The sequence below is a fragment of the Nycticebus coucang genome, chromosome 11, assembly GCF_027406575.1.
Source record: "Nycticebus coucang isolate mNycCou1 chromosome 11, mNycCou1.pri, whole genome shotgun sequence".
NCBI lineage: Eukaryota > Metazoa > Chordata > Mammalia > Primates > Lorisidae > Nycticebus > Nycticebus coucang.
In genome coordinates, this window is record NC_069790.1 from 9969346 (window position 1) to 9995522 (window position 26177).

A 26177-nucleotide genomic window follows, 5' to 3' on the forward strand; every position below is an offset into this window, starting at 1 on the left:
GCATTATGTCACCCCAAGTAGAGTGCAGTGACATCATCATAGCTCACTGTAGCATCAATCTCTTGGGCTCAAGTGATCCTCTTGCCTGAATAGTTGGGACTACAGATGCCCGCCACAACACCTGGCTAATTTTTCTATTTTTAGTAGAGACAGGGTTTCACTCTTGCTCTGGCTGGTCTGGAATTCCTGAGCTAAAGGAATCCTCCTGCCTCAGCCTCCCAGAGTGTGTGAACCACTGCACAGACCTCAACCTCTTTTGCCACCCATTATGTACTCACAGCAAACAGCAGAGGGTGCAGGTGAGTGCCCAAGCGGACCTCAGCTCTGTGAGCTGCACAAGGGCCTGGGTGCATGTGCCCCTTACCTCTGTAGCCACACTCCCCATGTGCAGACATTTGAGAGCTAGAAAAGCCCTCCCATTCTCACCTCATTTTACAGAGAAAGAAAAGCAGCAGTGACTAAATTTATCCGCCAAAATCACTTTGAAACCTAGTAGCAAAGTTCAGAAAAATAATAAAAAGAGTGGCAAGGGTAAAGAGCACTTATTTTGGAGTTAAACAATCCTGAGTTCTTGTTTGGTTCTGCTAAATACCACTATGTGAAGTTAGGCGGTTTGCCCCTCCTCTCTGGGCTCAGGCTTCCTCTCAGTAAAATGGGTATACTGAACACTTTGCTTTTGGGTTGTTAGGAAGCTAAAAAGTTATGTCTGAAACAGTCACAGATTGTTCTGATTGCTACTAGCCTTTTTATTGCTTTCTTTTTAGCTCCATCCACAAAAAAAAAAAAAAGAAAGAAAAAAAGCTTAAAGCATGGTTGGGGATTCCTATTAGCCTAGGAGACAGTATTAATACAGATCAGCATAGATTAAGATACCATTACACTCTGGCGGACATTACCTTTCCTTGATGTGAGTTTCTAAGTGGCCCAGCCAGAGAGCACCACCCGGGAGTTGTCAGAAATGTCAATTATGGGTCCTCACCCAGACCTGCTCTGTCAGAACCTGGGACTTGTCCTCGCTCTGGGCTGTCACAAGCCAGCAGGGGGTTCTGAGGAGCTGAAATTTGGCAACCATTAAGTAAAGAAGGATCTGTAAAGCGTCCTCAGAAACAGAATGTACTTCTGAGTTCCATAGCTCTGGGTCCCCTCAGCTTTCCTGGACGTGAAAAATCTCAACTGCCTCGGAGATTGCGGATTGACTTGGGGTAATGATCTTCATTCCTTTAGGTTGATGCGAGCATGCTTGTACAGTATTTAACAAATAGTGAGTACACCACCGCTGGTTTGTTCTTGGGGCACTAACAAATGCCCTGCCAGCCTTGATTCCCGAAGGCTCAGGTGCAGGCAAAGAGAAACCAGCCAGGTGGAGGCTCGGAGAGCGAGTGGAACACACGCCACGCAGCCGTGGGGTCATCAGGTGGACGCAACGCACGTGGGCTCCTGTTCACCTGCCTGGGCCTACGTGGGGAGGCGGAGCGGAGCACCACAGGTATTTCTCCGCCCCAAAGCCAAGGGGGTGGGGGGAGCCTGGAGCGCAGGTATGTGGGGCGGACCCAACCAGGGAGTGGAAAGGGTCCAGAGGGATCAAGCAGGAAAGAGCCAGCGAGAGGCCTGCAGAGGCAGCCAGGGCGGGGGGAGGACGTTCCAGCCCCACTGAGCAGAAATGAGCTGGTTCAAAGCTGCAGCTAGGCCCTGGTTGCACTCCTGAGGACTTCGGGAGCCTCATTCTGAGTTGCCACTTGATGTCCCATCGCTGGCTGCTCTAGGCCCCTGCCTGGAGCTTCCTTTCCCAACTTCCTGGCTGCACTACGCGTCTCCCCAGCCCCTGGTCAGCCTCCCCCCCACCCCCCTTCATTCCTCTAGAGCCCACTTCGGGCAGGATCATATGTCCGGTTGTGATACACACTGGGCATTATCATCCTCTCCTTCCCTCCCTCACCTCCCGTGAGGTTTCTGGAATCTCAGTAAGCGTCTTTAGGAAGCTAGTAGGTCAGGGGACCAGCAGCCACACCGTGTGGTGACTGCTGTGAAATGAAATGCAGTCCTGCAGATATCCTGTAGATAACCCCACGTTTCTTTTTGTTGTTTTTGAGACAGTCTCACTTTATTGACATGGATAGGGTGCCGTGGTGTCAGCCTAATTCACAGCAACCTCAAATTCCTGGGCTCAAGTGATCCTCCTGTCTCAGCCCCGGCAGTAGCTGGAACCACAGGCGCTTGCCCCTAGTTTTTCTAATTTTAGTACAGACACCGTCTCACTCTTGCTCAGGCTGGTGTTGAACTCTTGAGCTCAAGCAATCCACAGGTTGGGCTTCCCAGAATGCTAGGATTACAGGTGTGAGCCATCACACCTAGTCAGGCCCTGTGAAGCTAAAACATGTCATTAACACCCTGCTGGGGTGGGAGTCTCCCCCCCCCACCCCCCCGTCTTGGGAATCTTTTTATTTTCTTTTTTTATTTTTTTTTTACAATACCTCCCGCAACCAGAAAGCCCTGGGCTTCCCCTGAGTCTCCCTTGTGCCTGGACTGCTGCGTCACAGAAGCATGGGGTCTTCTTTTTAATTTTTTATTAGTAAATAGATAATACATTCCTGTCTTTCAAAATTGACAGGGCATGAAAGATACCCAGTGACCCCTGCCATCCTCCACCCAGCCCTTACCCCACCATAAGTAAAACTTATTTTTAGCTGCTTCTAGAATGTATCTAGATTCTTACCTTACAAAAGCACTCTACCCCAAACATAGTGATCTTTCTTTACCAGTATATATATTAAAAAACTTTGCCTTCTTTTTACAGATGGGTAGCATTCTATTAAATGTACGATTAGTTTAATGGACTCACAATGATAATGATTTGGTTGTTTTTTCAATCCTGTGCTACAAAGTGATGCCATGAACAACCTTGTACACACATTTTGGGAGCTTGTCCCTCTGTAGAGCAGCTCTCCTAGAGGGGAGTTGTTGGTCCAATGGAATACACACACATCTGGGTGCCACCAAATTGCCCTCCATACGGGATGATTCAGTTTCTTTACTGCCTTGTCGGAAGTTTTCATACTTCTGGATTTTTGTCAGTCTTGATAAAACCTAATGGTACCTCAGTTTCATTATAATCTGCTTTTTTTTTTTTTTTTTTTTTCAGTTTTGGGCCAGGCTTGAACCCACTACCCCCAGTATTTGGGGCCACCCTACTCCTTGAGCCACAGGTGCTGCCCCTATAATCTGCATTTTTATTACTAAATGAGGTTGAGCAAGTATATGATGAAGAGCCAGTTTCGATACGATGAAAGAACTTTGTGGATGTATCCATTAGGTTGTCCGAGATTTTTCCTAATTAATGGAAAGATTAACCCCTTGTTTCTGTTATAAAAATTCTGTTTGTCTTTTTTCATTAGTATGTCCTTTTTGTTGTAGAAAATCTTAAAAGTTTGTATGTAGCCTAATTTTTTTCTTTTATGGTTTCTATGTTGTGAGTTACAGGAAAGCCTTACTTATAACAAGTTTATAGAACAATCCATCCATAGTTCTTTTCAGTACTGTTACAGCTTTCCTTTTTTACATTTAAGTCTTTAATCCATTTGTAATTTATTTTGGTGAATAATATAAGAACCCAACTTTGTTTCAGACTTTTAAAAGTTTTTGCTGTGTCTTTTTCTGGTAGTTTGTGACTTTTTCAAGAGTATAATTTTGGATCTCTGGTAATTTATCTTAGTGCAAGTCATGAGGTCCAGGGACTGGACTGTAATACTTTTTCTTTTTTTTTTTTTTTTTTCCAAATGACCAATTAGAAGAAAAGAGGGAAGAAAAAAACACTCTCTTCCCTAATCATTTGAGATGTGTCTTTTGCCACATGATATGCTTACATAGGTGTGCCTGATCATCTGTTTTAAGTATGGGTTTACAAAACAATGCTAAATTGTTGCATCTGTAAGCTTATGATAAATTACAATGTTATTTTATCAGAACATATTGAGTTAACATATAATTAGATTCTTAGTTTCCTTTCACAAATAAGTTAGTTAAAAGTAGTTCCTATTAATTAAAAAATGTTATCACCTTCAAGTTTCCTTGAGACAAAAGTCCCATTCATTCTCCTTACCCCTATCTTATTACTTTACTCTGAGATCTTGATCTGTTTAAAGTAGAATTTATTTCACTTTATTATTTTTTTGGTGGGGGAGGTTAAAAGAATTTAAATTTCCTTTACAAGTGCTAGTCATCGTCTATATAACAAAATAAACGTCCATGGGATTTGTATCTTCAGGATTTCTTTTTCCCCCTTTATCTAGCATGGGCTAAAAGAAGCAAATTAGTTTCAGTTACTACTTTGGTTCTGTTTTTCCCTATTTTTTCCTAGAACTTTGCTCTGTGAATGTCCATGGTATGTTATCTGGCACAATAATCATCGTAACAGCTATGCATTTTGATTATTTTTATTCTACTTCTGGCTTTGGTCTTGTTTAGCATATTTTGCCATGAATTCAAACTTTTCCAATATCAACATTAAAGTCTAAAGTTTTCTCATTTGTACTTCTCTGTAGCTTTGCTCACAAAATCTACTCTGAAACTTTCTAATCCAAGCTGAATCTTTCAACAGGTGCGTTTGTTCTGTTTGGCCTTACTGATGTGACAGATGTGTTTGGTTTCTAGTTCGTTTAGTTTCCAAAGGAGACAAATCCATGGTAAATAAGTGCAGGAAAAGACATTCAACGTCATTGCTTATCATGGAAATGCAAATTCAAATGACTATGCAAATGAGATGCCACTACTCACCTATTAGAATATTTAGACAAACCTGACAGACCTCAGAGAAGCCAGCCCTCCCCTGCATTGATGGTGGGATGGAAGAGAGGTGTGGGCTCACTGAACACATCTGGACAGTGTCTGGTGCTGACTCCTGCTCTGAAGGAAATCCTAACTTTCAGGGTATTTGAAATTGACTTGAATCAATTTCTAAGGGTTTTGCTAAAGAAAACAATGTACAAAAGAAAAATACACCAAGAGCCACACAGTAGAAGCCCCCCCACTTTCTGGCCACATGTGAGTGAGCTTGGTGTAAAGCCAGATCTCTGTAGATGTTGGTCCCATAGGAAGAAAATAAGCCTTGATTTCACCAACTCCAGATCATTCACTGATGCTGCTTTCCTGTTTCAGGCCAGTCAGTCATCTGGTTTTGAATTTCCCCTTAGTACCTTGACAGCCACCATACTTACTTCATAAAAGTGCTATAAGAATTCAAGGAGAATACATTTTGAGTGTTCTAGCACTCTCTACTAAATAAATGCTTCCAGAAAGAACCCAGTGTGAAAATTACACACATAACTCTGCTTTTGGACTACCTCATTATACTACATTAAAATATTCTATTATACATGTTGGAAAGTCAGTGAGATAGCTATCGGTGATGTGGAAAATCGTGCATGATATGATGAAAATATGAACCCAGGTTTTCTTTGTGGCATATATATGCTATATTTGCTTATAAGAAAAAGTGCTGGGAGGATAGATAACAAGTTGCTAGCAGAAGTTAGCTATAGGGAGCAGGGCTAGAAATAGGTGAGACTGGACTATTTGCTACAACTTTATATCATTAACAAAGAGAATTCAGTTACAAAATTAGAGTCATGCTTGAGTGCCTGGCCCCTTTCCCTGTAGCCCTGACCACGGCCAGCTGAGGTTGGAGGACAGTGAAGAGACCTTCTTGGAGTTGACACAGAAACCATGACAGACCTCTGGCTTCGAAAACTTTAGGACTTCTGGAACAATGTGGGACCCTTTCCATTTTATATCCACCCATCTGTGCTCTGAAGATGTGAGCAGAGTCCTGAGGGCCTCATGTGGGGAAGGGCAACCACAGGGCAGGGTTCCTGGCTTCTCGTTAAACTAAGTTTTCACTCCAGCACTTGAGGGGCCCTCAGAGACCCTCGTCTACTGATTCTCATGTTGTTGTGGGATTCCCCTCCCATACTGAGGAAGACTGATTAGTGTGTAACCAATAGGTTTTCCAGAAATAAAAGGGTATGACTTCTGGAGCCAGGTCATTAAAGATATTTTGGCCTCCATGCTGTGTCTTAGCCCAGCCTGTCTGGAGGAGACTCAACCAGCCCAGGCCAGGTAGGAAAGAACTGAGACTTCCTGCCAACAGCTAGCACCAAGTTACAAGTGTAGGGAGCCACCCTGGACCCAGACCCTCCACCCCCCGACAAGCCTTCAGATGACTGAAGCCGACACCTCAGTTACAGTTTCATGGGAGACCCCAAGTCAGAACTGCCCAAAAAAGCTACTTTCAAATTCCTGACCCACAGAGATTACAAATGTTTATGTTAAGCCATGAAGTTTTGATGTAATTTGTTACACAGCAAATAACTAATACCTTTTCCCCACTGCTTTCATTTTGTATTACTAATTGGCCTCATATTTAAAACAATATATTCATATTTGTTCTAAGAGAAATTTAGCACTTTATTACTTGAACATCGTTAAAATGCATTCTAGCTGTGCTTCTGCCCTACCAGAAAATTCTTTTTATGCACAAATATGTATAAAACTTTAGTAAATTAGTGTCCTTTACTTACTGATGACATAGTGATCACCCTAGGTAGAAGCTGGTCCTGAGCAGATGGACTCTTAGATAGTCTTATGTTTCAACCTTTGACTAGAGGGGGCCTGTTTTAAGGATGCTTGTGTGGGCCCCTGAGATTCATTCAGTGTTAGTTCTGAATGCTTATTGATTCCTGACTCTGTCCAGGCAATAGACATGCAATTACTAATCCTGTGGTATTGGCAGGCATCAGGAATATGAAAATCATTCCATTTCAACATTCTATTCTCTTTTAGAGACTCTTCAGAAGCTTCCTTCTATGCCCTGATGACAATGGCTTCCTTAACAGTTTTGGCACATTGTGACTAGACACTCTTATTCCCACTACCAAAAGATAAATGCAGGGAATTTTTTCATGAGAGTGGGATTCAACATAAAATTGAAAGTTACCTTGATGGACAGCAAATCATCTGGGTGCCCCGCAGTGCAAGTTAGCAGGGATGTTGGTGCCTGAGGCACCAAGAGGTCATTACAGCACAACAGGATTGGATCGTTCCACCTGCTGGCAGGTTGTCTTGACATGGACTGCTTTTTCAAAGGACACTGGGGAGATGCGTACCTTATGGTGATCACACACTTGTCAGCCAAGTATAGTTTGTCAGTATCTGAAAAAAGGGTCTAAGAACAGGAATATGATTGACTTCATCAAGGCTTTACCTGGGAAGGAGGGGTTGGCAGAGGTGGCATTGTAGCAGTTTGTCACGGCTTGGGACTGGGATATTAACTTTTCATTTTTTTTACATTTTTTTTTTATTAAATCATAAACACATGTATCATGTATACATTAATGCATTTATGGGATACAATGTGCTAATTTCACATAGAATTAGGAATGCTTACATCACATTGGTTAATATATACCTCATCTTATTTACTTAATTATTGTTATTAGGACATTTATACTCATAGATCCGACATGTACCCTTGCATCGACCAGCGTGCTTCACCTGTTCAGGCACAGTTTCGCCTTTTTATGTTGTAAGTTTACATGTTAAGATGATTGTCTTGACAAGTGTTGGCAGTTTCTTTTTCTTTGGGGAGGGGGGCATTTTTTTCTCTGAAAGTCATCTGTATTTTAATCTTACCCTTAAAAATCACATCGCTGACCGATGCTTACGTGCAAAGAAGCCTGCAGCCCCGGCCCTGGGTGCCATCTCAGAGCCTGCAGTCACTGCCCAGGGGCACCCATGTTCCTCTCTCTGGGGGACAACTCTGGTCTCCTCCTTGGGCAATTGTTCTTACATAATGAGAACATGCCTGGGCTGGGGGTGTAGAGCCCAACTCGAGGCTCACTGTGGCCTTCTAGAAGCCAGACCTCTGTGTTTTTACTTTACAGGTTCCAGGTATGAGCTCCTCTGAGGATGAGAGCCCCTCCCTCGTGACCAAGAGGACCCCCTTGAGAAAATTTCTAAAACACAGCACCCCTGAGGACGTGGTGCCTGGCTGGAGCCCACGGCCATCAGGAGATGCCACCTACTTGGGTGGGTCTCCGGTGTCTGCACGCTTCTCTCAGGACCTGGTGTCCAACTTGGTAGGAGTCAGTCCTTTGGTCACTTTCAGAAAAAGGAGGTTGTCAACCATCCGGGCCTTCAAGGGGTCCAGTGAACAGTCAGGGCCAGACTCAGACCCCTCAGATCCTGTGGAAAAGACATCAGTGTCCAACTCCTTACCCCAGCAGCAGAGAGGAAAGTCTCTCCAAGCAAAGAGCTGGCGACAAAACCCAGGGTTACCTGGGATTCCAAACACAGCCAGGAAGAAGAAACGAGACCCAAAGAAGCTGGCAGCTGCGGTAGGTGTTTTCCTGCCCTTCCCTGGGAGCTCTGGGTCCCTGTTGATAGTCAGGAGGGCAGGTGCTGTAGGCTGTGCTGGGCCCCCCTCTATGCCCCTAGCCCTGTGCATCAAGGGCCACACGTCCCCACTCTGCATGTAAGGTTGCCCAGGGCCTTTCTGATGCCCTCTGAGGCCCTGTCCCGGGCTGGCCCTCCGTTCTTAGGTGTGTCTGTGTTGCCTGTGGATGATGTGAGCTGCTCTGCCATGGTCTTTGGCTTCTCCTTGTCACAGGAGTTCAGGTGCTGACCCTCTTGGCTTTGAGTGTCCAGCAGAGGGGGTGTCAGGGTGGCAGGATTCGTCATAATATTACAGAAATAGTGGGAAACAACCTCTTCTGGTGGAAATCTCCCCCTCTCTGCCAGGTCTCGTGGTGTCCCCCCGCACTCTGAGGAGAGATGTCTCTGAGGGCCTGAGCGAGGTGGCCCTGGCCTGTCCCCAACACAGGCCTTTGGCATAGAGACATCCTGCCTCCATCACAGCCAGATTTCTAGGAGAGCCAGTGGGGCACTCACTGGACCAGGCCTGCTTTCATCTCTGAGACTGGTCTCCCCTTGCAAAACTGTTGGGGTAGAGAGAACGGCCCTGCCGGGGCTCCAGCCTGCAGGTATAGTGGGAAGCCGAGAGACCCTCACCGCCTTCACGGGGGGGCTTCTGCTGCTTCACCACCTTTGCTGGCTCATCCTCTTTCTCTGTTCTAAAAGCTTCCTCTCCAAAACAGAAGGGGGGCTGTTCTGGAGACTTCTGCCTTTCCTCTCACACTTGACTAGCAGGCAGGAATCCTTGGGGTTGAAAGGCCCTGCATGTGCCCTGGTGGGGGGGGTCCTGCTGAGTTCCACCCTGACACCATCTCAGGCGGACCGTCTTGTTTGTTTCCTGGATCCTACCTGGGTCCGTCCGCCTTGGGGACCTTCTGGTCCTTTTTCCTTTGTAACGTCCAGCTCTGCTTTCTGCCTGTACTTCTCAGCAGTGGGGTGCTGGATGTCAGGACTGAGTCTCTGCTGGTTTCTTTTGTGTTTCCCATCTGGCCCAGTATCCGACTTTTCAGGGGAGTTGCTCCTGCGGCCGCTTACCTCGCTGCTGCTCTTCACTCACCTTTCCAACAGTTTAATGGTGGGATGGATCTTTCCTGGCCTCCCTCCCATTCCCTGCCATGTCCTTTGGCCATGCTTGGCCACCCCCTCCTAGATAGGAGCATGGAATTGCAGGGCTGAGTGACAGGTCATGGAAGTTCTGACTTCCCCTGTGGGACCTGTCTGCTGCCGAGGACTGTGCCAAGTGTCAGACGCCGCTTCATTGCAGGATACCTGTGCCTCTTGCTGGTCAGTGTCCTATGGGTTTGTTTTCCTACCTGCTGCTAGGAGAGGCAGTACCAGATGGAACATTCTGGAGGCTGAAGAGGAGACAGGCCCTGCAGGTCTCACCAATAGGTAGGGATTGTCACGAAATCCCCCGATGGAGTAGCCCACCTGCCCTCAGCAGAGCCTCGTCCCCACATGACCCTGCTGTGGGATCAGAGATGGCTCCACTTTCCTCAGTGGCTGGGATGAACTGTGAATGCCTGTGAGTCAGGACGGGCCACACCTCCCCCTACACAGCCTTCTGAGAGCTGAAGCCTGGGGCCAGCCTCCCTGAAGGTCAGCATGTATAGATGGACATGGACACAGATGCTGGACAACAGGAGGGCAGCTGCCTCCTTGGGCAGGCAGGGACAATGGGAACTCACTTCTCTCACCAGATGGCAGCAGATTCTGCACACCTGTCCTGGCCTTCTTAGCCGACGGCAGAGCCTGGGCTCCCAGCTGCTCCAGCTCTCCTGGAGGAGCCACTGTACTCTCAGTTGGCCCCTGCCTGCTGCTCCCATTCCTCATTCTGATACCTGTGGGTTTGCCTCTCTTTTCACACTTTCAGGGTGCTGGGAGGATGCTGACTGTAGGCCTGCCTTGGTTGGCAGGCAGACCCTACCATAACCCCATGAACTGACTAAGCCACCCCAGGTCCCCTGGTTCTGATTTCTGCTGAGCCTCCTTCCTAGGATGGCATTTAGTATGAGGGGCTGACCCCTGCACATCATCTACGCTGTCTTGGGGTGGGGGGGTCCCTCATTCTCTCCCTGATGCTGCTGCACTGAGCAGCCTCCTGGAAGAGGTGCCTCTAGAGAGCACAGTGCAAATTCCCACCTAGATTGGCCTCTGCACATATTCCATCCCAGGGCCTGTTCCACATGGTCCCCTCCCTGGCCCCCTTGTCCTTGTCACCCCATCATCTGGGCCTTACCCCATTCGCTTATTCGTCTGTCTCCATGCTGAGGCTGGGTACTCTAGGGGCAGGGGGATGGGGGTGTGTGCTGGATTCCAGTTTGGGGTCTTGGTGTCTGGCACAAGGTCCATTTGAAGCACATGGAGGCAGAATCGTGTGGGGCCGACTGGGCCGGTCTGCAGGCCTGGGCGGGATTTCTTAAGCACTTTTTGCAGTGGAAGAGCTCATGGCTGGTAAAGATGGTGGTTCTACAGGGTAATGCGTTTCCTTTAAACAGATGAAGCGAGTGAGACAGTGGGAGTTCCGCCTGCTTCAGGACATCGAGGAAGCCATTCAGCATGAGCTCACCATCCAGGAAGACTGCGTGCTTGGCAGCGGGACAGTCTTGGAAGAGAGCTTGGGACCTCCTGCCTTCACCTGACCTAAGTGTCCGCATCGTGCCCTCCTCAGGCTGGGCCTGGATCTCATTGTCCCTCTTGGATGTAGCGGGAGGGATGAGCTGGAGAACCTCGTGTTACTCTGACTGCGAGTGTGGTTCCGGGAGGGACCGACTGACACAGAGTGCCGTGGAGCTGGCACCTTGAAGACAGGTTTGCATGTTACATAATATAAGAAAAGGGACACTGAGCCCTGCGTTCTCTGCCTGGCTCTGACCTTGGGGACAATTCTGCTTCTCTGAGCTTAGGCTTCCTTATCGGAAACATCCCAGGAGCTGCGGAGAAGGTGCAGCTGGTGTCTGCATGAGGGTGTCTGATCCAGACACCCAGGAAAGGCTTCTGTCAGCTCCCTGCACATCTTCAGGACAGCAGGTTTAGAATAGAAAGCAGGAACTAAAGAGAAAGCCGCTTGCTGGATGGCAGGTTCCCAGCCACCCAGTCATGCTGGTCTCATCTAAGCACCAATGGTGACAGATGTATTTTCCTTTCCCGTGTGTGGCGAGGGGCAATAGGTCCTCCAGGTGAGGGGAATGCTCATAGCCCCACCTGATAGAGCACCCACCTCCTTCCCTAAAAGGATATAGAAAAAAAAAAAAAAAAGACTTTGGGATCCCATGACATTTGCAGGTAAAAACAAGGAAGCTTGGGAGGGGGCGGTCGCTCAGAGGCCAGCCCACCTGCACTGCATGGCTGGTGGGGGCTTAGGACTCAAGAGGTACCATACCTGGTTTGGGGGCCGGGTCAGGGTGGGAGCCCAAGTGTGGTGGGCCTGGATTGCCCCTCTAAGAAAGGCCTAAAACTGTGGTTCTCATTTGGGGGTGTTGGAAATCTGGTGCTGATGCATTGTTTAGTGCCCAGAGCTAATAGAATTTAACCTGTCCTGCACAAAACAGCCCCTGCTCCATTCTCGACAATGCTGTGCTCCCCGCTTAACATAAAGACCCCACCCCATGACCAGGGATGAGCAGGTAAGACCTGTGCAGCCGGAGAACCAGCATCAGATCCCCAGCTAGAGACGTCCCAGGGACAGCTCTTTGTGGGGCCACATCATGGCTACTAACCACAGAGCTCGAATTCATTCTTGTAAATATTTGCTTTTTTCTTTGTAAGAACAAGAATGCTTACATGCCTGGGGCCTGCTCCCTGGCCCTCCCTTCTGCTCAGGTGTGTTGGAAAGTGGGTGGCTCTTCTCAGGGATGTGGGTACAAGGCTTATTGCTAGAATGGAAGCAAGAGGGGAAAATCCTGAGTGACACCTCAGACTGAATTAAAAAACAAGACATGTTAGGTTCTAAGGGCATGTGAGGTTTAGGATGCTTTAAAAGGTGAAAAGGTTCACTGTCGACCTGCAGGGTGGGTAGAAAATTCCCCAGATCAAGAATCAGTTCTCCCTGGAAGCATACACATCTCTTTGGAGGTTTCCAGCAGAGGGGAAACCATGAGATTCCTCATAAGAGGGATTCCTCACAAGATACGGGCTGGTGGCTGCAACTGGCATGGTAATTTCAAATTTCCACTTCTGTACTATATAAATGCTAAGAGTTTACTGTGTAATGTGTTAAATATTTGAGTTTTATGAGCTAGTTCTGCCTGTATAAACTGACAGATGTTCACTTTTTAATTATCAGTTTGTAAAATTATTAAGGAAATAAGTTATTTTTCAAATAAGAAAATACACAAAAGCAGAAAAACTGTCTATAATTGTATAACATACAGAGGAATACTTCAGAGTAACTCCTTTTACTCTTTATTATTAAAAATGTTCTAGGCTGGGAGTGGTGACTCATGCTTGTAATCTTAGCACTCCCGAGGTAGGTCCCTGGAGGTCAGGAGTTCCAGACCAGCTTCAGCAAGAGTGAGGCTCAGCCTCTATTAAAATAGAAAAATTAGACAATTATTCCCAGCTACTTGGGAGGCTGAGGCAGGAGGATCACTTGAGCCCAGGAATTGCTGTGAGCAAGGGTGAGGCCATAGCACTCTAGCTCAGGTGACAGGGTGAGATGTCTTAAAAACAAAACACCACAAAGTTCTCATGAGAACTATCCTCAAAGTCTGTGCAAAGTGATTCAAACACACATGTGAATTTTACCTCTGTCTCGTTTTTCAAAGAATGAAATCCAAACTCAGAATGAGTCCAGGGAGGAACAAAGATTATGTAGGGATTTGGGGGGAACCGTGTTCTTGAGAGGAATTACCAGCACTCAAAGTTTTTATGTGTAGGATGATTGCTAGTTATTTGCTGCACCTCTGTTCTATGCAGTAACAAAATTATGTCTTTACACAACTGGAGTACGTGCAATTATCCCTAGCACTCTAGTCAAAAGTGTTTAAAAGGCAATACTCTTGAATGTTTCACAAATAAGACAGCACAGATCATGAGCACGTTCCATGCATAAAAGAGAATCAAGACCTGCCACCCAGACATGCCTGTGGAATGGAGGACCCATGTGGCCCTTGAACCCTCAGGAGGAGAGGGACAATGGGTGCCACCAGCTTAGGTCAAAGGACACATTTCTAAATGGACTTGGAGAAAATGACAAACTGGTAAGCAATAGCCACGGGGTGTGACACCAGTGGTGCTTAGAGATAAGCATGGTGTGACTCCTCCATTCCTGGGATGCAAAGGATTTCCGTAATCCCTGCTGTGTATGCAAACCTTATACAGGTTTTTGCAGAAAATGCAGCTTCATACCTGAGGAAGTAAATGCATTCTTTTTCTTGATGGTTTCTATTCAACTTAAAATGCCTGTTGTTGGGGGTCAGGGATCCCGGTTCCCTGAACCCAGTTGACCTGTTTTGATTACTCAGCTGAAGTAGAAAGATCACCTGAGGCACAGCGGAAATTGAAAGCAAAAATAAATGGAAACAAAATAAAACTGGAGCAGCACAGGCAGCATGAATAGACAGCAAAAGTAGCCTGCGCAAGTCTCAGTGTAACGAAGAAATTTTAAGAACAAAGGGAAAGTTTAGAGCACTTCCAAAAGTTGAAAGTGGGCTCCTCTCATGATGGAGGAGAGGGGAGACAGACATATGCAAAGGCCTCGGGGGTATAAATACCTCTTTCTCGCCATTAGAAATTGGTTGGGTGGTATATGTATACCAGATACCATACAGCCACTAAAAAGGATGGTGACAGCTCGGCACCTGTAGCTCATGCGGCTAAGACACCAGCCACATATACCAGAGCTGGCGGTTTCGAATCCAGCCTGGGTCTGCCAAACAACCAAAAAAAATAGCCGGGCGTTGTGGTGGGTGCCTGTAGTCCCAGCTACTTGGGAGGCTGAGGCAAGAGAATCGCTTAAGCCCAGGAGTTGGAGGTTTCTATGAGCTGTGATGCCACGGCACTCTACCCAAGGTGCCAGCTTGAGGCTCTATCTCAAAAAAAAAAAAAAAAATTATTGGGTGGCACCTGTGGCTCAAAGGAGTAGGGCGCCGGCCCCATATACTGGAGGTGGTGGGTTCAAACCCAGCCCTGGCCAAAAACTGCAAAAAAAAATGACTATACATCTTTGTATTAATTTGGATGGAGTTGAAATACATTCTTAGTAAAGCATCACAAGAATGGAGAAGCAAGAATCCAACGTACTCAATTCTGATATGAGGACAATTGATGCTAGGACACAGTGGGGGAGGGGAAGGAGGGAGGGAGGTGTGAAGCCAAGGTGTGTGACACACCTCTTGGGGGTGGAACACTAGTACTAAAGGGACTTCACCCAGCAAACACAAGCAGTGTAATATGGCTCATTGTACCCTCAATGATTCCCCAACAACAAAAAAAGAAATTGGTTGCAACTCTTTCCTTGGCCTCTCTGCCCCTGCAGGCGTTATTGCCCTTTTCTCCTGGTCACTGGTTACCTGGGTTATCTCATACCTACATTCCTCTGGGAGAACAAGGAGTTCTTCAGGCCAGGCTTTCCTCCCCTCTCCCATGAAACCCCTTCCTCACCTATGAACTCTGAGAAATTATTTTATGACATCTAGTTTGTGTGTTGGTTTCTGTTGCATTTGAATTTTCTATGGCTACATAACAAATGACCACAAACCCAGCGCTCACGACAATATCCATTTACTATCTCAGCTAGATGTCTGCCTGGAATCTCTCAAGGTGAGAAGAAGACTTCAAACCTGAGGATCTGGGCAGAAATTGACCTTCAGGCTGGCACAACACAGCTCCTGTGGTCATGGGACTGAGGCCCCGTTTCCTTGCTGGGTGTCAGCTGGAGGGATACTTTGTTCTTGTATCCAAAGGCCCAAATGCAGAGGCATTCCTTGTCATGTGGCCTCAATCTTCACGCTTCCAATGGCTGGACTAAACCTTTTCAGGCTTTGAATCCCACCAACTGACTTCTTTTGTCCCTAGCCAGCAAGAATTCTCTGCTTTAAGGGTGCATGTGAGGTTTGGTGTGCTTGATCACATCACCAATGACACTATCAGAGCGGGGGCTCAGCCTATCCATGGGTTCTGGGGTGGGGAGCATGGAATCTTGGAGAACCATCTTTAAATTTCTGTCAACCACAATTTGTTCCCAGTTTTTCACAATTATAAATAACACAGCGATATCCTCGTATGAAAAGCTTTGTGCCAATTTTGTTAGAATCCTAGAGGATTGACTGTGTTAAAAGATGTTAACACATCACGTTTTCTTACCAAGTGAGATATGAATTCCCGTGAGCAGGGTACAAACAAGTATCATCTTACTGTGGTTTTTCTAGTCTTATAACACCATCTTTTAAAGACATTTGACAAATTGAAAGGTAACTGGGGTACATCATTGCTTTTAATTCATACTTTTTTCTTTGCAGTTTTTAGCCAGGGCCGGGTTTTAATTCATACTTTTTTTCATTAATAATTCTGTTGAATGTATTTATGTCCGTATGTTTTCTGGTTACATTTCTTTGATAATTCTGTATATGCTTTTTGATTTTTTATTAGGATATTATCCTTTTCATAATGATTTTTAACTTGTCTTTACTAGGAATTGATTTTATTTGAAATGAAAGAGGCAATAAGAGAAAAACTATGCAACACATATGAGCTAATTTTGAGTGTGCTTGGTTAGGCCACAGTTCCAAGTTGTTTGATCAACTGTAGATGAAGTGTGAAGGTGTTTTTTAGATGTGATTGACATTTGTCACCCATAGACTGACTAAAGCACATTTCCCTCCATAATACGGGTGGGCTTTATCCTGTTGGTTGAAGGCCTTCAGAAAAAGACTGTGGTTCCCCAAGGAAGAAGGAATCCTGCCTCCAGCTGGTGTTCTGACTCGCACTGCAGTATCTGCTCTCCCCTGGGTCTCCAGCCTGCTGGCCTGCTCTTTAGAGTTTGAACTTGTCAGCTTCACGATTACATGAGACAATTCTCTCTCCTTTCTCTCCTTCCCTGCATACGCGCGCGTGCACACATACACACGCACACCCTACTGGTTGATTGGCTGTTTCTATAGAGAACCCTAAAACTCCTCGAGAACATCTGACAGAAGATTTCTCAACAGCAAGAACAGAAGCCATCCTTCACCATTCAACTCAATTTGAATGGCTCATTTTTGACGTTTGAAAGAAAATTTGTCAACTTGTAATTGTGTACTCAGATAGTTTTCTCTTTTAAGATAGGAAATAAAATAATTTACAGATGAACATAAAATGAATTTATCGCTGAGTCCAGAGCTAACGAAACTTCTAAGAGACAGACGAAGCAGTATTATCCTGGCAGGATACTCTAAAATCCAAGAAGGGTTCATGAAGTGGACAGTCTACATTAAATTTATTTTTTAAGACAAAGTTTCATTCTGTTGCCCAGGCTAGAGTGCCATGGCATCAGCCTGGCTCACATCAACCTCAAACTCCTGGACTCAAGTGATCCTCCTGCCTCAGCCTCCAGAGTAGCCATAACACCAGGTTAAATTTTTTCTATTTTTAGTAGAGACAGGATCTAACTCTTGCTTAGGCTGGTCTCAAACTCCTGAGGTCAAGGGATCTTCCCATTTTTGCCTCCCAGAGTGCTAGGATTACAGGCCTGAGCCATTGCCCTCAGCCAACAATGAATTTTAAAGATCTGAATAAGTGTCAATTGTGAGATTCCAAAGACTACAGGATTAAAATACTAGATAAGAATGAGGGGTGATAGTTCAGGTGCAGTTTATTCTAAGGAGAGGATCACATAATATTTAATATTCTGAATAATAAAACGTCCTGTCTGCAGCTATGTGAAACAGGCAGGAGTGTCTTTAAAACATCACATAACCATTTATTCTTCAACTGAAATGGCCACAGAATTTAGTCAAGCAATTTTTTTCCTTTATTTTTGTTAAATAAGATTCCAGAAAGTATAGTGCAAACACTCAGTAGAAAAGTTGCAATTAAGAAATGTACATTCACATTTAACATGTCAGTCCATTCACTTTGTTTTTAAATAAAAATAGGACAAATTATTCAATTACTTGTCTCAATTTAACAATCTTGAAAAAGACTGGAAGGTACTCTACAGTGTTCAGGTGACATAAAAAGAGACCCGTATTGATCATACAAATCTATCGTGAGAAGTTACCCAGTGAGAGTGAGTTATTGTAATTCCAAATAGAGTCATCGTGTTTCTGACTTCTACAGAAGCATCCACGGTGGGTTTTATTGAGTGACAAAAAGACACCTTTGCCCACACCACTCTCCCTTCCCCTCAGGGACACAGCCCTGTCTAACCAAACCCGAAGGACGTAGGAGCTTAAATTAGTTTTCTCAGTGAGTCAAGAAGATCTGCTAGTGGGCTTTGGGCTTACCTTAAATCAGAATGGAATCTACAGCTAAGAGACGGTCATAATAATGACATCATTTTCATTTGTGCAGGGATGTGCTATTGGTATAAATGAGGATGGTAGAGTAAGAGACATTTGGAGGGAGATGGTGCATAATAAGTGCACAAAGCTCAGGCTCCACAAGACTCCCTGTGGCTTACAGGGATGCTCCACAGGGGGGATGACCCAAGGGCAGGCCTGGGCCTTGCCCTCTGTGTCTGCTGCGTGACCTCAAATTCAAACTAAGTTCCACACAATTAGGAATTTTACGGCATGCAATTCCGGACTGCAAATGGCTTGCGTATGTGCAGTTTTGGCAGGAATGAAGGCAAAACCCTAGGCCTCTCTACCCTGGGTGTATGAGCTCCTGGTGGTCTGTTGTGTCAACACTCCCCATGGAGGCAAGAGGCAGCTATGGGCTTCTTCAGGATCCCCACCACGTGGGAATGGTCCCCTGAGACTTGTGCTTCATGTGCTGGGGCCCGGAGTTGGGTGGGAGTTGCTGGTGGAAGGTGAGAAACAAGGTCTGGGTGCTGTCGGGCCACCTTCCCTGACAGGCTGTGGGAAGCAGGTGCCACAGGCAGATGCTCTGAGCACGTGCTCTTGCACCGTCCTGCACAAGTTTCTAAAGCCCACCACACTTGATAGATCTCTTGGGACTTAGTCTAGGGTGTCACCTCAGCATAAACATTAATTCTCAGTAAGTGGCTGAAAGCTTTTGGAAACCAAGCTCTCTGGAAGTCTGAGCTGCCTGGCATCATCAAGAACCCAGAGCCCAGGGAATGGGACTCGTGTCTGGCGGCTGCCAGATTTCTCACTATCATGATTATTGATTGTTACAATCCCTTTCTTGCTGTCTGAATATTCCCTGGGAAGGCGCCCCGAGCTGCCTCCCCCACCGGTACATGACAACAGTGAACGGCTCTACAGAGGAGAAAGACGAGAGCAGAAACAGCAAACTGAACCAATGGCCTTCCCTCAGCTTGGGGGACTCCTGACCAGGACTGGGAGCCTGGACGGGCTCAGCCTAAGTACAGAAATGATGTGCAGTTTGGGGGCTCCTGGGGGTGCCCCAGTTTCTCCCTATTCGATATCAGAGAGGCCTTACAGAAAAAGACAACAACTGTTCTTGTTTAAGGAAATCCTGGATCTTCTTAGACGCAATGATAGGTTGTGCTCCAACATGGTTTTACAACATAAAATATGATATGACGAAGGAGGAACTTTATAACCCTAACATTTTATTACCTTGTTCAGGATCAGTTGTTAAGGAAGAATATGACTTAGCCAAGAAGAATTGTGTTGCTCTAATTAGGAATGTGAGGCCAAGGGCTATTGGCACTATTGCTCTAATTAGGAATGTGAGGACTCGGACACACGCTCCAAGGACAGGCAGTGAAGCAAGACTTCCCTCGGGGACCAGAGTACACTGTGCTCAGAGCCCACCTGCTCAGGTGTCCCCTCCACCACAGTGGGCCCTTGTGTGTGCACAGGCTAGCATTCTCCAACAAAACTGACAAAGTTTTTACAGACTTTACTGCTCGCAAAGAGGGACTAACGGTAATGGGAAACACAGGGTTTGGGACAGGACAGAACAGTGGTTGAATCCTGACCCTGTGTCTCAGAGCTGTGTGACTTTACTCAAGTCCCCAACCTCTCTGGGCCTCAAGATTCTTCATGGACAACTTGAGGTTATAGGATCACCTCCCTCTGTGGACTGTTTGCAGAGTGGAGCACAGAGGTGCCCAGTTACTGTGAAGCAGATTTAGGTACTAATAATGAGTGTTTCCCAGATATGTGTTCACACCCACCCAAAGGTCCACGGGGGACTACCTCAGGAGAGCTACAATTGCCCTTCCCCTGTGGTTATTAGTGCAAAACATGTTGAATCTGGTGACGTACAGAAGGAAACTCACTAATTTTACAAAGTTTGAAGGAACGGTCCTTGAAATGACTGGGCCTACTAGGTGTAGAGGACACAGCATTGGGCCAGATGGCTGCCCCTGTGCTCAGTTTCCTGACTGACATGTTTTTCTCCAGCCAATTATGAAGTACCAACCAACAAGGCACCTGTCCCCTGCGGCTCCTCCCATTGCACAGGGAGAGAGACTGAAGCTGACAGTGACTCAGGTGACAAGGCCCGGCCTCCAGACCAGCTCGCAGTGCCCGGGAGCGGAGATGGAGGGGCTGGTGACCCTGAGTTTTGCTTGTGTTCCCTTCTGGGTCCTGCTTTCAAATTCCTGCAGCCAGCAACCCCAAAAGTAAACCACCAAACAAAGGAAATGAGACCTGTTTAGTGCTTCAATATCCCTGGACATTAGTGCTGATATTGTAGATAATTAAGATGGTTGATTATTTAAAAATGTAAGAGTTAGCACTGGATTATAGACGGAGGCTCATGAATCAAGGGAGTCACATGCTGCCTTGGTGCCCTGGATGCTGCACGCTCCCTGCTCATAACTCATCCCCTCCTGCCCAGACCTCCTCCTCTGATAATGAGGATTTTCTAAGGAAAATCAAGGCAGGGCACTCAGAGACAGTTTCCCCAGATGCCCTGCATGGAGATCATCTGGCTGTATTCAAATTTAATTTTGTTCCTTATATGAATCCACCTTAATTCCAGGAACAAATACTTCATTTTTATTTGGCTCATGCTATGCAACACACAGACACGTGCACAACACACAAGACAGACAGGCGCACACACATGCACACACGCAACACAGCACGCACACGGATTAGAATCAAACACAGCCTGAGTGGAGCAACATTTTTAAGATGGGGAACAGATGTGATATGGAACAGAATGCATTAAATTTTCAGGGAAATTTAAAAATACAAATGTATGAGTCATTATATGTTTGCATGTCATTCAAGGAAGTCTAGCCCCAAAATGCAGCACCTGAAATCGAATCTGTGGTGTTTATGGAATGGACCATACAAGTGACACATTTCCTCACATCCTATTACAGGATCTGCCTCTGGTAAGGATGTGAACAAACAGAAGAGCATGGGAAATCCCTCAAATACTTTCCCAAGTGTCCCCATCGGTTCCCCCCAGGTGAGGGGGAAGCCGGGGCCTCTGAACATCCCCTGTCTATGTCTGTTTGGGGTCTTGCTCATGGAGCACCTGACCCTGCAGGGAGAAATGTCCACACTGAGGGCAGGGGCCTTGCCCTAGGCTGCAGGCACCCCAGCCCCACCAGGCCACTCAGGGGCCCTGGGCCTTCCGGGCCACTCTTTGCCTCTGTTCTCTCCTGGGGTGAGGCCTTCAGCTACTCGCTATTGGTTCACCCAGAATCACAGACACCTTCAGCTTCCGGGAGGAGCCCTCCTGGGCCACATTTGCCCCCAACCACAAGGCTGGACCACCTAGTGTACCCAAATCCATCTGTGGGAAATCGCAACTAGAAGAGCCTTCCTTTCGCTGAACCAAACGGTGCTTTCCAGAATGTCTACTCTGGCTGCGGACCCCATCTTGGCCTTGCCCTGACCCCCACCTGGCACAGTGAGGGCCGGGGTGCAGGAGGCTAAAGCTACCTGATTCCCCACACCTTCAACTTTGCCCACCATGGACACCTGCCTTGGGCATCCCCACTCTGCTGCTAAGAGCATGGAATGATTCCCATGCCGATGGTTATTTTTGGGTATCTGAGTTTCTTAAGTAAGACCTTTCTGTCTATCATCTCCCAGGCTCAATATCAAGGATCAAGCTCCCACATCCAGATCAGCCTGGCCTGGGTCTCCAATCCTGGACACATGTCCAGAGAGCTCTTCTCCTCCAACACAGCACCAGCACTGTGGAGGGTGAATGGGGACCGCCATCAGCATGCCACCATTTCCTTGAAGTGGCGCACCCTGGGTAAGCCGTGCAGTGTTAGACTTTAACATTGCCGCCACAAACTGCAGCTCCCCACGTCAGACAGTGTGAGGCTGGCACTGAGATTCGTCTCTCTAAACACATCTTGGATGGGGTGTCATTTGCCTCCTTCCTCCCTCTCCTGAGACAGGGGTGTGGTGACGATGATCTGAGAAGGGTCCGGTGCAGCTCTGTCTGCTCACCAGGCCTGGAGTGCTGAGCTCTGCCCAGCCCTGACAACCCACAGACTGGAACTAGGTCTTCAGGAGTTGGGGGAGGGCTTTGGGATTGATAGCCCTCCACAGAGCCAGGGCATTGGGCAAACTCATCTGCATGGGTTGTCTCTGAATTACCAGTCTGCTTTGGACGAGACTCGTCTCCACAGCATAGAGTTAGAGTTATTGCTTCTACGACAGGTGTTCCAGAAGCCCCAGTGGCTTTAGAGTCTGAGAAACACGGGCTGGAAACTTGGGTTTTTGGGTCTGTGGGGGGCATCCGCTTGCAGGATACAGAACACCCGCAGGAGTTGCCTGGCCCGGGGTGGGCAGGGCCCAGGGGGACCTTTGGAAGCATTTTGGGGCTGTGCTCTACTTTACAGTGTCAGGCGGGGAGGCATGCGAGGGTCAGGAAGGGAGCACACAGGGTCGTTCCTAAAGGGCACAGCATCGCCAAGCAGGGCTGGAGTGGGTGTGGGCTTGTCTTTGTTTTTGGTACCAGTAAACAGGCAGCACCATCACTGGTGCACTATTTACAGAGCCTCAGAAATAACTTAGAGGGAATCCTACCCGAATGGCTCTAACATTTGTACATGAATATTGTACACGATTAAAAATAAATAAGGCAATATAATACAGTTTTATCACAAATAAAAAGGAAGTTGTTTTTCACCAAACCCCAGGGAACGTTATGGCTAAACACAGTTCCTGAACTCATAGGAAGCAGGTGGGGTTTGGAGTTGCTGATGATGGAGATGTTTGCCCCCTGACGCAGAGACCTCACCAAGGCTGCCGTGGGGTCCACCGCAGAACAGTCGCGTGCCAGAGAAGGAAGTGTGGTCCCCAAGACGGCTTCCTCTCGCTGCTGCATGACTGACCAGCCTTGAGTGGTGTCACAGATGCACATGTGTGATCTCTCAGCTCTGTGGACCCCAGGCTGGACACCATGTGGCAGGTGGCTCTCTGCCCAGTCTCACAGGCCAGACCCAAGTGTCACCAGGCTGGGCTCTGCTCCTGCCTGGAGGCTCTGGGGCCAATCTGCTTTGGGCTCACACAAGTTGTCGCGAATTCAGGTCCCTGTAATTGTGGGAGTGATGTCCCCACTTCCTTGCTGGCTAGGGCTGGGGCTGTCAAGAGGCCTTAGCCAGTAGCTGTGGCCTTCATCTTCAAACCAGCAACAATGGTGCCATCTGTGTGAGGCTTCAAATCTTTCCATCTACTTCAAGGCGGCCATGTGGCTACACTGAGCCCACTCAGGTGGTCCAGACTCCTCTCCCATCTTAAGATCCCTAATCTTAATTCTGTCTTCAAAGTCCTCTTTGCAAATGACAGAGCATAGCCACAGGGCCTGGGTCTACAGCATGGACACCTTTGGGGGCCACGCTTCTGTCTACACCCCCACCCTAGACAGCCCAGAGTGAGCGGCAGCCAGATTCTCAGCTTGAGGAGGTCTCAGATGGGCCTGGATCCTCGAGGTGAACCTGCCTATTTTTAGGTGTCCTCGCCAGCACCCTGGAGGTTCTGCACAAACACAGTCTCCTGTGGATACCCCAATAGTGCCTGGAAGCCACCTTGAGCATCTCTTTCCCTAGGGCTTCTTGGGAGCTCAGCCCACATCAGTGATGCCAGAACACCAGGGCGCATGAGCGGATGGTGACGTGAGGACCACGCAAGGAAGAAGAAAGCTGTCTACTCTCCACTCTCAACTCCCTAGGGGAACCATAGGGGAGCCTTCCTTGGTCAAAATCACTCTGCAGGAAGGCACCAACAGACATCCAGCCCCCTTGCATATCACAGAAGCCATAGCCCAGCCCGGGGAGAGAAAAAAGAGCAGTCAGGTTGCACACCCCCCACAGCCTCACTTGGCCACCCATGGTCCATGGCCTCAAGACAGGCAGATAGGCAACCCTGCCTCTTTCACCCGCCCTTCCAGAAGCTATCCATCCTGGACCTCTGTCCTCAGTCCTGCCTCAGCTAGAGCTGCTACCACTAACCCCAAATCCCTTGGGAACAGGCACTTAGCCAGCCCCAACCTGGTTGCCCTGAAAACCCCCCAGCCCTAGCCTCTCCCAGCTATGGCAGAGGACCCAGCTGTCCCCACTCTGCCATTTGGCTAAACCAGGGTGAAGCCCTCCCCATGCAGGAAGCCGCATCTAACGCACCATGATAGGAGCAGCCAGAGAACATCCCGTGTGCTCCCTGACAGGGATCAGTCCAGAGCAGGCCCCACACACAGGTCTACTCTCCAAGGAAGTCTAGGCTTTTCTCTGCTCCTACTCTGAAAAGTCAGGACTCCCAGAAAGGTAGTAGAGCCCTTGGGGAGCAGTGATAAAAACTCAAACCAGCTGGCTTTGAACAGAGATGGGCTCAGGCCTCATCTGCAGTCCACAGAAACTTCTCTGAGCACATTTCCAAGCAGTGAGTCCCCAGAACCTTCTTCCCTATGACTGAGACCCAGGGTCTCCACATGCCAGGACTTGCCTGGCTATTTCTGGTCAGTCCTATCCCTGGACCCCTATTCCCCACCATCCTTGTCTTCATATCCACTGTGATCAACCAGATGTGCAGGTGGGAGGTTCCCAGATCTCGACACATTCACCTGCAGTTGCTTTCCCTACAAACCGGAGCAGGGACATGTGGACTCATGACCATAAGCCAACTGTGAAGCGACTCTGAAACAGCCTATCTAGGAGGCCTGGTTCTGCTGGGGAAACTACATCGTCCATCAAGGAAACTTGCTCATTTCCAACATAAATGCAGCCTTGCCCTGCTGCTAAATGTACAGGACCCATGATACCACAGGGCCGGGGAGGAAATAACACCCAACCCTCTTCTCTGAACAAGCGCAGCAGTGACAGTGCAGGGCAGGGAATGTCCAGGTTTCACAGGAGCCAGATCCAGCAGGTGGGACAGGTGGCGAACACACAGGCAGAGCAAGAATCTGATGCAGGCCGTGTCTGTGGAGACGGGGCTGCAGGCCCCTGACAATTCCAGCAGACTACTCTGCCTCTTAGCAAAAAGACACTCTTGGGAAAAACCGGTGGCCACCACCCTCCATGCAGTGAGAGGTAGCTTCTCAATTCTCCCCAGATCATCCAGTCCGAGAGCAAACAATTCCATGCTGTGCCTGTGGTGTGGACAACCCCAGCCCTCACGACCCTCCTAGTGAGGCCTGGTTTCCCTCTCTGCTCCTGCAGCTGCTGCCCAGGGCTGGACCCGCCTGCACTCCGGGATATGCCTTGGCTGGGGAGGCACAGAGCTGTCTCAGCCGCTCTGCCAGCCAGACCTCCCTCAGCAGATGCTCTGAAGTTCCTGTCATTGACGCCAACCTGGCCAAACCTGCAAAGGCATGCTGGAAACAGATAGCGCTCCCTTGGCCCCGGAGGGGGAGGACGGAGTGGACACATCTCCTGTGAGGCCTGGATGTGAGTGCACGGGTGTCCTCCCTTCACCGAGTCACTGCAGTGCTGCTTCTGCCGGGTAGTCGGCCCTGGGCCACAGGCCATGCCTGGACAATGCTCCTTCTGCAGCCTGGCTGCTGGCTGCCCGCTCTGCTGCACTGGCTTGTCCTGGCTGGAGCCACAGTGGCCTGTGTTGCCCCCAGAGCACTCTCACCTGTGTGCACCTCCAGCGGCGAGCATGGGCTCCATTAAGCCTCCCTCCCAGCTGCCGTGGAGGGCACATACTGGCTGGGGGTGTGTGGGGGCAGCCCAGCCCTGACAGGGAGCCCAGCCGTGGGGCACACAGTGGGGTGTCTGGCCTGAAGGCTGGCTCTCCCATAAGGACACATTTTCCGCTCCAAGCCTAGGGGCCTGGTCTGGGCACCATTTCCATCAGTCCTGCCTTCCAGAAAATATGTCAACATCTCACCCTTGCCCTTGACACTGACTTTGCCTCGGCACACGAAGTGGTAGGAACACCTTCTCAGCAGCCGGTGGACTTCTTCAGTCACCTGTTGGCACAAAGAAGCAAGCATCACAACAAGGGAAGCCCTCTGGGGATGTGAGCCCCACTGTGTGTCTAGAAAAGACCAGAACATTCCATTCTGCATCTGCCACTGTCTCCCTGACTGCCCGACCTTGGCGTTGTGTATACATAGCTTCCCCAGCTTAGCCTGGGGCCCTCACTCCTGCTACAATCACTCGGGTCACTCCCTAAGGACACACCCTGCAAAGAAAATCCAGGGGACTGAGAGAG

The 26177-nt window shown here is 48.1% G+C and overlaps 2 protein-coding genes across 2 annotated transcripts in view; one reads left to right on the plus strand and one right to left on the minus strand.

Annotated features, from left to right (window-relative positions):
• The first annotated feature begins 1236 nt into the window (after positions 1-1236).
• CCDC201 (coiled-coil domain containing 201) lies at positions 1237-11105 on the plus strand. Its single transcript, XM_053608687.1, has 5 exons — positions 1237-1242; positions 1330-1486; positions 1764-1825; positions 7935-8387; positions 10962-11105. The coding sequence occupies exons 1-5, from the start codon at positions 1237-1239 to the stop codon at positions 11103-11105; spliced, it is 822 nt and encodes a 273-aa protein (XP_053464662.1).
• Positions 11106-17393: 6288 nt separating this feature from the next.
• ADCY1 (adenylate cyclase 1) overlaps positions 17394-26177 on the minus strand; it is a 165165-nt gene continuing 156381 nt past the window's right edge. The window contains exon 20 of the mRNA XM_053609418.1: positions 17394-25932. Within this exon, the coding sequence (XP_053465393.1) occupies positions 25630-25932 (303 nt within the window). The 3' untranslated portion in view covers positions 17394-25629. The remainder of the gene's footprint in view (positions 25933-26177) is intronic.